Here is a 13,371-nt window from a genome sequence, read left to right as displayed (position 1 = left end):
GACTTTTCATCTAAACACATATAAACAAAGAAAACTGTTGGAAGAAATAGCATGATGAGAATTTTAAAAAATAATGATTCTATTCCCTTCATTTAGTAATAGATAGTTTGGAAAAAGCAGAGTACCACCAGTTTATACAATTGCCAGGCTAGATATGCAATATAAAATCAGAGATTTTGTATATATTTCAAAATAAACAAACAGATCACTTGATTTTTTTTTTAATTGTACAAGAAAAATGTGGAATTAGCCAGCATTGTTATAGTAAGACTAAAGTATAAAGTAAGGTATTTAACTTTACCTTTTCCTTTGAACAGAACTATAAAGAAAATTGTACATTTAATACATAAAATTCCAATTTGTTTCTTACGTTTAAGCATTTATCATCAGGCCCATTCTAGAGGTGAAACTGCTATCTTGCCATTTAATTTCAATTGTCTTTACCACATAACAATTTCACTCATTTTCGTAAACAGTGTATTTAAAGTTTTCTGAATTATCTCATTCAAAAAATTAGAGAAATAATATTTATTGGTAGAAAATACAATTTATGCTTTTGACAAAGTACTGAATTCATCAGTGAAATTATTATTTGAATGTTAATTATAGACTTAATTTTCTTGAACAAGATTAAAAGTGCAATTGTAAATGATATAGAAATATAAATGATATTAGAGAAACAAACACTATATGCTACAAAAACTTTTTTTTTTCCCCATAATGCAAATTATTGACATACAATGAGAAAAAACATCCACATCAAAACATAGACTCAGTGCAAAGTTTGAGTGTATGTTTTGATGTGGATAGCTCAGTCATACCTTATGTTTGCCTTGGCCAGTGTGCTTTGCACAACTGGCAGAATTGAGTCTGAATGACATTAAATTCATTGTTGTCGCTACTTTTAAAATTAATAAGTTTCTTCAACAGAATTTGAGAATTCTTTCCAAACATTATAGAACTTCTAGGCTAAATATATATTGAGCAAAATCATTTCCTTCTTAGCATTTAGTTTTAAGTAAAATTTTTAAAATAAAATATTAATTTGTTTTAATTAGGAATATTGAGTTCTGAATTTTTTTTTAAAATTCACCAAGGATGAAGTGCTATTTTCAGTTATTGTGCTTTGTATTGCTTGATAAAATATATTGCTGAGTTTTTGAAGCTGAATGAAATATAGTGTTAGATTTTGTGTTTGTAGGTCTTGCTGTATTTTTCATGCATATTTTTTAATATGAAGTCTTAAATAGCCTTTATATGATTTGATTTTCTATTTTTTAATAATATTATTATGATAGTGATTTTTTTTTTATTATAAAGTAAATTCCCTTGATTAAAAGCTTGTCATCAGAAGTTCGTTTTATTTTTGAGGGTGAATTTAAGTTATTATTCTTAAATGTATCTGAAATAAAAAAAAATGTTTCAAAAACATATATTCTACAAATATCAATCAATAAAAAATTAATGAATATTTATGTATTAAAATTTACTAAACATGCTGATATCCATGTTTTAATAATTAATAAGTTTAATTTATTCATTCTGTTAGAAAACATTGGCAATCCTACGAGATAGAATTTACCAAGCCTTAGGTCATCGTTCCCCTAACTTTCCTTTCCAACGTGTGGATGTTGGAAGATCTGGTTCAATTTCTCAAGCATCATCTCAATACACGCAACAACCACAGCAAGTAAATCAATTTCAAGACAGAAGAAGATCCTCAACTAATTTATCACAGACATCACAGGTCATTTTTCTTTTTTTGTTTTGATTATTTTTGTATAAAAAGTAATGAGAAATTCATTAAGATTATATTTTAATTAGTAGATAACTATTTGATGCATATAAAAATGCTATAATAGGTAAAGTATTCCAGTGCAGGATTTTATTTATTTATTTTTTGCATGGTTGACATTATTAGACTTTTCTTTTAAAACTTTGAAAATTAAAATATGTTTACAAATTTATTTGCTTTATTATTATATTTAAATTATATATTCCTTCAAACTTATGTTTCTGATTTGTAGAAAAATTTCAGTGCTTAACATTTTACATATTAAATAGAATGCTTTAATAATATTACATATATTATTAGAAGTCTAATTTTTTTTCAATGCATCCGACATTGAATTTTTTATATGCATTCGGTTGCACGTTTCCATTTGACTTTTAATCTCAGGTAGGATCTTGTATTCTTATTAATCAAGTATATCATCATTCCATGATATTTAAAATATATTAATTGTGAATACATTCTATCTGCTAAAATTAAATGAAATAAAATATTGCAAAAAGAGATCTTGGTTTCAATTTATTGATGCTTTTATTTTATTTTTTTAATTAATAAGGACTTTTTGTGAATTTATTATTTGTATAATGCCATGACAAGTAGCTTAAAATTATATTTTATTTTAATGAATTTTTGAATGTGTTTTCAGTATTCTTATGGAGGTCCAACTCAACCTGTTCAGAATAGTTTTGCTTATCAGTCCAGTTCAACAGCAATGTATCAACCAGCACCTGCATCAGTGGGTGCACCTGTACCTGCAAGTATGATGCCAACCTTTACAAATCCTGCCCCAGCGACTGTTCCACCTCCCCCTGTCCCTGCAGAACCACCAAGTCAAGTACCTGTTAAAAGTCGGCAAAGTAAGCATGAAAAAGGTTTTATGAAAATTTTAAAACAAAACAGGCGGTTGTTTGGTTTATTCTGTAATTTCAGTTTCAATATGCTTGTTTTACAGTTTTTAAAACGTATTTTGTTCAGTGTTGTTTGTTCCATGAATTATACCAACTAGGGTTCGACTAAACCTTTGTATGCATATGCTTGTGCACTTATATATATGAACTTGTGAGCTGTAAGTTTATTATGCAAGAATCCGTATAAATATAGTTTTATTCCCAATGGCAATATTATTGATTATTGGAAATCTTAAAGTATTGGTATTCTGTTTTTGAGTGTACTTATAAACTGGTGTTTGTATATTTAATATATCAGTATCACTTTACAATGGTTGTTGTATTTGAGCCAATGAATGATTGCACTAGTTCTCAAATATCATTGGTACTGCTTTTTAACTAATAGAACTGGGACTTTCAGGATGCTTGGAAATAAGAGTTCCTTCTATTACCTCTTCAGCATTAACAGTTGCTACATCATTAGCAGTTTATGTAAATTGTCTGCATGTAGAAAATCATTAAATGAAATGGTAAGCCTACAGCTCTCAGTAGTATGGTATGAGTTTTGCCAGCCATTATGACTTTTGGACATGGCAAATTCTTCATAGTAGTCTTCAACCTATATAAATTTCAGTTTCAAATAATTTAGAAATCTAAAATTTTGATCAAATTAAAAAAGGAAGATTTGATTAAAAGATAAGATTTCTTTTATTTTTATTAAGATAAAAATAAAAGGAAAAAGTAATTATGGTGTGTGTTTTGTAATAAACTGATATTTTTTATAATATACTGATATATTTTTATAATTATTTTTAAAGATTCTGGTGGACCACATCACTTATCACAACGCTATCCTAAACATTTACATGATCCTAGTGTCTATTCTGAAAATTCATTTACTTCGAGTCAACAGTTTTATCAGCCAACTCCGCAGTTTCCAGTTTCTCAACCACAAGTGAATTCCTTTCAACCACAGCCTACTTCAAATTATTATTCTCCACCAGATACAAAGTGAGTATTTGAGAAATTGTTTTAGTATTGAATTTTTCAATTGGGAGTGACTTATACATTGTAATCATGCAGGTGCTGTAACTTATAATGCAATGCTGTACATTGATGTATTTTGGCATCACATTTGACCTTGTAATTAATTTTGAATTATTTAGCCATTAAATTAACTACATGCAAATTTTTTATTAAATTCCTAATGAAGAATTTATAATTTTGATTAAAAATTTAACTTCAGTATAAAAATTTCCTGCTTTTTTTTTTTTTTTACTTTCATTAATATTTATCCAGTTTCTTTGAACAATTTAAAAAGAACTAATACTTTAATAAAATAAACATGTTCAGGAAATTATATTTCTGTTTATGTATCATATAAGTATAGTTGGTTTATGTGATAATCTTACAATAGTTTTGATGTCTTAAGCATTTTTAGTATAATTTTATTCTTCAGTTAATCATTCATTTTTCTTTTTGTTTATGCTTTTTATAATTCATTTTTTTATGAAGCACTTTTTTTTATTTGTTCCAAGTCTGTGTCATGTCTGATTAATTATTCCTATAATTAATTGCTGCTCGTTTCAGTATTCTGAAACAACCAATTTTCGATGATTCTATCTTATTAAGGGAGGAGACACAGAAGGATGAGCGCATTTCCAGAATACTTTGTCCTTGACTTTCGTCCTATTGGATACTTTTATGTTCAATTTTTTTTCCACACGTATGGGAATATCGTGCTGTTTCTGACCATATTATTTTCATTCGGTCTGCTTGTAATCCAAGTTTATTTTATTGTTAAATGTAAACATCCTCTCCTTTCATCTTTCCTCTCATCCCTATTTTGACGAATTTAACACATCTTAATACATGCGCAAAAATTGTGGAGGGTTTTAGAATGCGTTGTCAAACAATACCCTTCTTTATTTCCAAATTTTTAGCACACAGGATTTTTTCCAATGGGAAAAATGTTTTAAAATTCAATTTTTAGGGTCTCTTGAATTATATTTTCCTCAGTCTTTCTTTCATACCATTCAGTAGAAAAAAAAGACATTACAGCTTATGTACGGCAGAGAGAACTGCAGTCCTTTAAGGAAGTTTCTCACTCTCTTTCTCTCTTTGTAAAGTGATATAGAGCACACTTTTTTTCAGCATTTCCCTTAGAGGCTAGTAGGCAGTTTGCATTATTTATGCTTATAAATATTATATCTAAAATTAGTTAATTGTTAAATTTATACACTGAATAAGGGGTGTTACTGAAGTTATGTATTACTGATGCATAAGCCACCTGTTTCAATTTTTTTTTTTTTAAATTTAGTACAATAAATAAAATGTAAGCAACTTGCTGAAACAAATGCATAAATTATTTTTTTAAATATTAAAAAAACACTGATAGTGATTATGGTTCAAATTTTTTTTAATTAAACTTTTGTAGATTAAAATAAATGATTTTTTTTAATCTGAAATTATTTATGAACAGCAATAGAAGAATGTTATATAAAATTTAATTTGTTCATTCAGTTCAATAAATATTCATTAGCATTATAATAGTGAAAAATCATATTTTTTTTATACATTTATCTTATTTTTTCCTGAATTTCATTCTAGTGTATCTACGAACTTCCCATATGCTCCTGTGAGTAATGCAGGTCCCACGTCTTATCAACCACCATATAGTTCGTATTCATCAGGTACTAAATTTGATATACTGATCATTTCAAAGCATTTATTTAAGTTCCTCTCTGTATTTGTGTAATCATAAATTTTCATCATTAATGAAATAATGAAATGGTATTTGAAAAAAATGTCTATTTTTTCATGGTACCATTAAAAACAGTTTTAAATTATATTGATTTTTTTTTTTTATTAGGTAACTTAGATCTTTATTATTTCATTCAGTTCATGTCTTATACTAGTAAAACAATATGGTTGAATGAATGGCAGCAATGAATAACATGATGGTATTGTTATAAATTGCAGTTCAAAAATATTTTGTCTGTTATTATTGCATTGTAATTAAGATTAAATGTAGTCCATCTTTATGGTGTGAATTATTCAGAATTTAGCATTAAAATAAAAGCTTTGTATACAAAAGAAAAGACATTGATTTTTTTGTGCCTTTTAGCAACTAAAGAAGGACTTAGAAGATATGTTATGCTTTTATGAATTATAATTACTTTATTACATTTTTAATCTAATTCCAGTATCAAACATTACAGTTAAAGATAAATTCCCTTTTTTAAAATCAAGGGATGATGTATATACATATTGAATGCAATACAAATAATTGCATAATAAAGTTTGCAAAATATTATAATAAAGCAAATAAGATTTCATTTTTACCATATAAAAAATTGCACATCAACCGCATCAAAATGAAGATTGAGGTTGATATGTATATATGTCAAACATTCTTAACTGGTTAAAAGGATTGATAAATATCCAATAAGCTGCTGAATATTTGAATATTTTGCATTGTGTTTGAGTTTTAAATGTAATCTCTTTTATTTTAATAATATAAGTTAATCATATTAGCGAATATTTTCATTCTTTATTAATTTTCAAAAGAAAGTTGAATAATCTTTAACACAATCAACAATTATTATATAACTGTTTGCCTTCTTTTACTTTTAATACAACTTCTTTGCATCAAAGGAATCAATATTTGCTAATATTAACATTCTATCTAATTAGCTGTGCAAATGTAGATGTAAACTCAATTTACAAATACATATATGTGTATATAAATGATTTGGGAAGACATTTTTCATTTTAACAGCAAAGAAATTTTGTTTTAAAAATTAAACTTTGATATATGATATAATCATAATTCCTTTATACCTTTCTAAGACATTTATTTCAAATTTAATTATTTCCAAAAACCATTTTCCTCCTTTTTTTTTATTTGAGGAAAAAACATTTATAAACATATTGTAACTGTTTCTTAAACATTCTTAAAATTCACTGTATCTAAATCTTGACAGATAAAATACATTAAGAATGGCTTTTTTTTTCCCAGTATTATATTATATCTATTTATCACTGAATCATGCAAACCCACACTACATACTTTAAATTATGACTCATCACTTAAACAAATGCAAGAATTGATATTCTTAAAAATTTATTTTTTGGTAATAAAATTTTAATAGATTGCTTGCTGTTTTCATGCAGTATTTACTGTTCTTCATCATACTGCTACATAGATCATAAGTTTTTCCCATTTGCAGTATTTTTCAGGTGAAAAAGAATTTTCCCATTTGCAGTATTTTTCAGGTGAAAAAGAATTGTCCCATTTCCATAGTATAACTTTCTTATTTCTAGTTGTTCCTACATAAATGAAGCATTGATTAATAATGCATTAATGAATGAAAAAAGTTGGCATGGGTGTGGAATAAATTTTTATTTCCCAGGAAACCAGCATTCTTGATCGTAATTCACAATTAATTTTGGAGAATTTGAAAGAAATGCAAAAGAAATATTTTTTGTAACAAATAGTTTTTATTTTTTATTTTTGTAGAAACAAATTAACCTCTAATAGAAGTAATATATTTAGATTCAGCAAGCTGAAATGGATATTTTAATGAATTTTTACCTATCAAAGTGTGACTATTATATCTTCAATTTTCCTCAATTTCAGTACCTCAGGCACCCCAATCATATGCAAATCCTACACCTCCTGCTCCTCCAGTTCCATTGCCAAGTTGCTATAATGAAGTTAAACCTGGATGGAATGATCCTCCTCTTCTGAAGCAATCTACTAAGGTAATTTTAAGAAAATTCATTTTTTTTTTTAAATTCTCAATTAAGAAATTTGAATCATTTACATAGAACTGCATTATTTATTAATCAGTATGTATCACACTTATAAATATACATTATCATTTATAATTAGAATGAAAGTTCAGTTAGGTGGAAATAAATGTGATAACTTTAATGTTGATGTAGCAATTTTTATCTAGTTGTTATGGATTTTAATTTATGAATTAAAATATTTTGAGATATTTTTCTGGTTATTGTTGTATCTTATGAAATATTCCTTGTAAAGCTTTGTTTGTCATTCAAATAAAAAAAAGACAAGTAATATAACACTTGATATTTTATTGAATATATTTCAATGTATTCTTTTTGTTCAAAATATTTTTAAGATATTCTATCTTGTATTTCCATTTTTGATAAAAATTCAGATAATTGTTACTAAAGATCAGGTTATGTTTAATTTTCATCAGTGGGGGTTTTTTTTCCCCTTCCTTAAATGCTTTTGAAATTGTTGCTTTTAAAAACTCAAGCTGCAAAGCAATCAAACTAGGACAATTTCAGCACTTTTCCTAGTTTTAAAAACTCCCAACTGAATAAATTCCATGAATTAGATAGTGCTTGAATTATTTTCATTGGATAGCTGATCCCATCATAAATTTACATTGTTTTATAAGAGTGAAGGCCATTCTAATATCCAGATTTATTGGAAATACTATTCCCCTCTGAATATTATTAAAACAACTTACAAACTTTTATTAAAACTTTTAAATAAACTTTTTAAAAAATCATTTAAACCAGAATGTTTTATACATTGTCTGAATATTAATTATACTTTTTAATTTGATACTGTGTATTTCATAAAGTTCTACCAGTCATAAAAAAATACTTTAAAAAATCCTGATTTTCCATCTCAAATTAAGAGAGAGAGAAAAATATTCTCCACTTTCAAAGAATTTCTTGCAAGTGAAAAATGTTCTGAATTAGGCAGTCATTTCTGAAGACTAATAATTTTTGAGCTTATAAAATTCATATTATGTTTTTAAAGAAAAGCATGAAAATAATTTGAAATCTTGTCCTTGACATTTGTCAAATTTTAATAGGTTTTTATTATTATTATTATTGTTTATATGAACATACTGATAGTTGAATTTTAGATTTTAATCATTCTTTTTAAACCATTCTAATGATTTCAAAATCACTAACTATAAAACCCAAAATGGTTTTTAAAAAAATAAGATAACTTGGTGTTGTTTCATGCTACTTGTTAGATCATCTGCTTTATGCTAAATATGCACCTTAAAAAGAATATACTAATTCATGCTAAATGGAAAAAATACCAAATGTTTCAAAGTTTTATACAAAGCACATATTTTATTTTTCTGTTATTTTGATTAATGAATGTTTTTTTTCTTTCCAGACTCCTGTTTCAAATTATGAGCCTCAGGCACCTATAACTAGACCATTTCCTGATATGCCTGCCGAACCTCAAATACCACCACCTTCTCAAAATATGGGCCCAGGAGGCTATTTTGTACCTTCTTATCCTCCTCAGGTGCAGGCTCCTCCACCTGTAGGTTTCATGAACCCTAGTCCTATGGTATCCAATGAAATTCCAGAAGAACCTAAACCAGTAATTTTCTTATTATCATTTTCAAAATTTATTTTGTAATGATTTGCTTGTATGGTGTAATGAATAGTCCATTTAGAGATCTTTGCAGTTGCTTCTTTATTAAGATTCTCCACAATTTGGCACGTTGTAGTCTTATTTTGAACTGAGTTATTTTGACAGGTCTCCTTTCTGATCCAAACATTTGATTGCCTGCGATGACTATAAACCTGATTTGGAAATAAAGTTTTCTGCTTAATAGTCCATTCTCTGTAAACATAAACTGCTGCTGCTCTTGAAAACTTCACAAATGCAGCCATTTTAAAGATACAGGTCCTGTGTTTCAAGTGCCTGCAATCATCCTTCATTTAAACTCAATTAAATTACATTTTTTGCCTATTTCTTCATAGTTAATGCAATCAATTTGTGCTTTATGTGACATGCATTTCCGTTTTCAATTATCTCTCCATCTAGAGGCAAACATGAAGTTATAGTGATCTGTGTATAAATGCCAGGTGGTCATAATTTCACCATTCAGTGAGTGAGTGTGTGTGTTTGTTTTATATATATAATTTAATTATTTTAAAGGAGCTAGCAGATATCATAATTGCTTATTTCAGAAAGATTAAATTTCTACTAATTTGTTTACTGTCCTTCCCCCTCATCAGTATTATTAAAACATTTTGAAGCTTTCCTTTTTATTATTTTTTTAAATATTTCCATCTGTTATGCCATTTCCTGTCTGACTGTACTTAGTTTGAATTTTACTATTAAAACCATCTATTTATTTATTTTCCCCTGCACATATTTTTCAAGTGCTCATCTGGTGGAGAAATGATTCAAACTCGTTATGTTATTTAATTTCATTGTTGGTTAGAGTCTAAAAATGTGTATAAATAATTCTAATATTTAGTCATTTATTTATGAAAGGAATACAATTGTATTATTATTTATTCGATATTAAAGAACAACATTATTGTATTTATTTATTTTATTGTCTTAATGAAAAGAATGGAAGCTTCCATTCAATCATAAACTACTTATTCTTACCAAATATTATTTATTTACTACCAAGGGTTACTTATTCTTTCTTATTATGTTCTTTCCCAAATTGTTCCTGACTGTGTTGTGATTTTAATAGTACGTTCGCAATTTATTTAGGATAATACATAAATCATGTCCATGCTCTATTTTTTAGGCACCTGTTATTGCACCTGAACCACCTAAAGAGAAAGGCCCAATACCTCCTGAACATCAAGTATTGCAGGATATTTTTGAGGATCTCAGAAGGCAGTGTCAGCAAGTAGCAACAAATCCTGTAAGTTTCATTTCTTGCCATTACACTTTTCATTTCATTTTGTGTTTTTGAAGTATTATGATTATTTATTAATCTGATATGTATTAATTTTTTTTTATTTTTAGCAAACTCGTAGAAAATTAGATGATGTAGCTAAAAAATTAGAAAACTTGTATGACAAGTTACGAGATAATACAGTAAGTCTAATTAAAGAGAAAAATCTTTTTCTTAGATGCATTTATTTTTCCTATCTTACCTAAATCTATCAGTTTCTTATTTAAATAATATACAATATTATAAAATTTTTTAGGTAGATTTTTTTTGTTTGTTTTTTCTCCTAAAGTTATTATTTTCGAAAACTTTGTCCACACAATCACAATAGTCCTTAAACAGATTTGAAATGAAGGAAAAAATTTTGTGCATAATGCTCTAAAATTTGAAAGATGCTACATTCTATATTAAACATGTAAATCAAATGAAAATTAAAGATTAAGTAGTCTGAAAATACAACAAAAATATCTCAGGACCCTCTAAATCTCTTTGATTTGTTGGCAGTTGCTTACTTTGCTGGCTTGATAATTTCTACCTATTCATATTAGAATTCTTTGCTGATTAATAGTAGCAAATATGCTTGAAGTTGTATGAATTCATCTAAAATTACATAATTTGATTTTCTATTACACATATCATATCCTTATGTTGTATGAAAATCCATTTTATTTCATTAAACTTTATACATTGATTAAGAATATAATTTTATTTATCTATTGACAAATCTTTTGCCTTTCTTTCCATATATGTGTTTTCAAAGGAAGTCGACTCCAAGAAAATGTTTTGCCTTAAATAAGATCTGATAGATTTCATTCTTTTTATTGGTGTGAAGAAAACTTGCGTATTTTAACATTAGATATCTTTATTTGACGTATTGTGTATACCATCTTATTCATCTTTAAAATTTTAAGAATTTTGTTCTCAATATTTGTTATGTAATTATTTAAAACATAATTATTTATTATTTCAGCTTTCCAGTGCTGTGACTAATGGCCTTCATCAAATAGTTCAAGCAATCATGCAAAGCGATTATCAGACTGCTTTGGGCATCCATGGACAACTTGTGGCCACTGCAAATTTTAGTGAAATCAGTGGTTTTATGCCGAGTTTAAAAGTGCTTTTACAGACTGCTTCTCAACTTAATGTTTTCCTTCAGTGAAGAACAGAATAGGCACTTAATTTTTTAATATATTGAAGAAAGGACTTTTCACTCCTTATAGTATAATATATCTCTATAAAATTTTCATTTTGTTCTTTTGGTATTCATTATATTAAATGGCCTCTTTGGGTTTTTTTTTTTTGTTGTTTTGTTTTCTTTCACATGCACATATGTGGATGTAGAAATTTCTTTTTAAATGCAGCTCTTTTTCCTTTCATTCTATTTCCTACTTGCAAAATGTAAGAAACGGGATATAAAATATCTAAGTGATTTATGCAGATTTTTATTAATCTTCTTTCTTTGTATTATATAATTAGTTTGAAACTGTTTCATGTATTTGTTATGAATGCAGTAAATTTGTGAGTAATATAATTTTTTGTGGGTTCTCTGTTAAACAGTTTGGGAAGAAAAAAAAAAAAAAAAACTTACAAACAGTTTAAATCACTTCTTGCCAGCCATTCACTGGGAAATTAATTTTAAGTGAAAACCTTTTTGAATTGCATAATTTTATATCAAATCTAAATAAATTTGATTTTCTTTATGTTTGAAATTTTTTTTTCAAAAATATTAAATTTGTTGGTCACTTTTGCAATGTTTCTTTTAGTTGGTTTAAGAAGATTCATGTATATAAATCTGATTACTGAAAACATACAATTACTAGTATTTATTGTAGATTTGTTGTTTTCTAAAATATTATTTGGGAAACTTATAAAGAAATTTCGTACCTTTTTAAAAATTCATCATTGAAATCTCTATTTATATTTAAAATTGCACATTTTAATGATGCAACTTTCATATGGATCAATTTCAAGTCAATTTACAATAAAAATAAATTGATGTACTCATTTTTTCAAATGACAATCTTAGATATGAAAAACTTTGCTTCTTCATGAACTATTTTTGATGAAGTACAACAAGTTTATTTATTATGTTTTGGTAGAAATTTTTATGTATGTTTAAAAAGAGAGAAAAAAGTTATGAAATAAGCAATAAACTAAATTTTTTCTTGGCTATTTTTCTTTTTAGTGTGTATCTTCAAGTTCTTTGATGTTTTATAGTATTTTCATGTATGTTCATTGTGAAATCCCCCTGAGAGCAGGATGTTTTCCCCAAAATAATTTTTTATTAAAGAAGTAATGTATTTTATGTGATTGCTATGGGAAAATCCATCCTTTTCAAATATAAAATACTGAAAATTTCATTCAAAGGACTTTTTATATAATGTATTTTAAAAAGGTTGTTGTCAAGTTGACATGCTTTAAATTATTTTTATGTATTTGGTTGTTGATCTGTACAGTTATATAATTATTGCCTGTAAAATTATTAAGAGTTATTTGTTGATAAGAAAAATATGAAATAAACTTTTTCTGAAATAGATATAAGTAAAAGTTTTTGATTCAGTGCTTTATAGTGGAATAAATAATATTGTACAGCAATAATTTAACCTTTGTATGGCTTGTTTAATATTTTAACATATTTACAGAGGTGTTTTGTATACCTTGTTGTTTCTTTTATTCAAAGAAATATAAACTACTATAAATGTGTATGGAATATATTTTGAAATTAGTAATAGATTTTTGAATTCTGTAGAGATTTATCAGTTTGTCGTCACATATTTTTTGCAGTTTATAAAAGTGTATAAAAAATAAAATTTAAAAAATTTTGAACTGATTTTGAAACTGCTGAATACCAAATATATTTCTTTATTTTAAAATATAATAAAATTTTATTTTTACAATGTTCCCCCCTTTTCTTTTTATATACAAATACATTCTGCACTGTCATTTTTTAGTTCTTTATGTAAAGCATAATTGGTTT

The 13,371-nt window shown here is 26.5% G+C and overlaps 1 protein-coding gene across 3 annotated transcripts in view; it reads left to right on the top strand.

The window, feature by feature from the left end:
* LOC129988141 (protein transport protein Sec31A-like) overlaps nucleotides 1–11,695 on the top strand; it is a 34,411-nt gene extending 22,716 nt beyond the window's left edge. For all 3 annotated transcript variants that reach the window (XM_056096287.1, XM_056096288.1, XM_056096286.1), the window contains exons 19-27: nucleotides 1,550–1,747; nucleotides 2,439–2,649; nucleotides 3,498–3,690; nucleotides 5,290–5,372; nucleotides 7,322–7,446; nucleotides 8,858–9,070; nucleotides 10,245–10,364; nucleotides 10,469–10,540; nucleotides 11,365–11,695. In XM_056096287.1, the coding sequence (XP_055952262.1) occupies nucleotides 1,550–1,747; nucleotides 2,439–2,649; nucleotides 3,498–3,690; nucleotides 5,290–5,372; nucleotides 7,322–7,446; nucleotides 8,858–9,070; nucleotides 10,245–10,364; nucleotides 10,469–10,540; nucleotides 11,365–11,553 (1,404 nt within the window). In that variant the 3' untranslated portion in view covers nucleotides 11,554–11,695. The remainder of the gene's footprint in view (nucleotides 1–1,549; nucleotides 1,748–2,438; nucleotides 2,650–3,497; nucleotides 3,691–5,289; nucleotides 5,373–7,321; nucleotides 7,447–8,857; nucleotides 9,071–10,244; nucleotides 10,365–10,468; nucleotides 10,541–11,364) is intronic.
* The last annotated feature ends 1,676 nt before the right edge of the window (nucleotides 11,696–13,371 follow it).

The sequence above is a fragment of the Argiope bruennichi genome, chromosome 10 (assembly GCF_947563725.1).
Source record: "Argiope bruennichi chromosome 10, qqArgBrue1.1, whole genome shotgun sequence".
Classification (NCBI taxonomy): Eukaryota; Metazoa; Arthropoda; class Arachnida; order Araneae; family Araneidae; genus Argiope; species Argiope bruennichi.
Note: the sequence above shows the minus strand (reverse complement) of the source record. Positions and strands in the feature narration are given on the sequence as shown.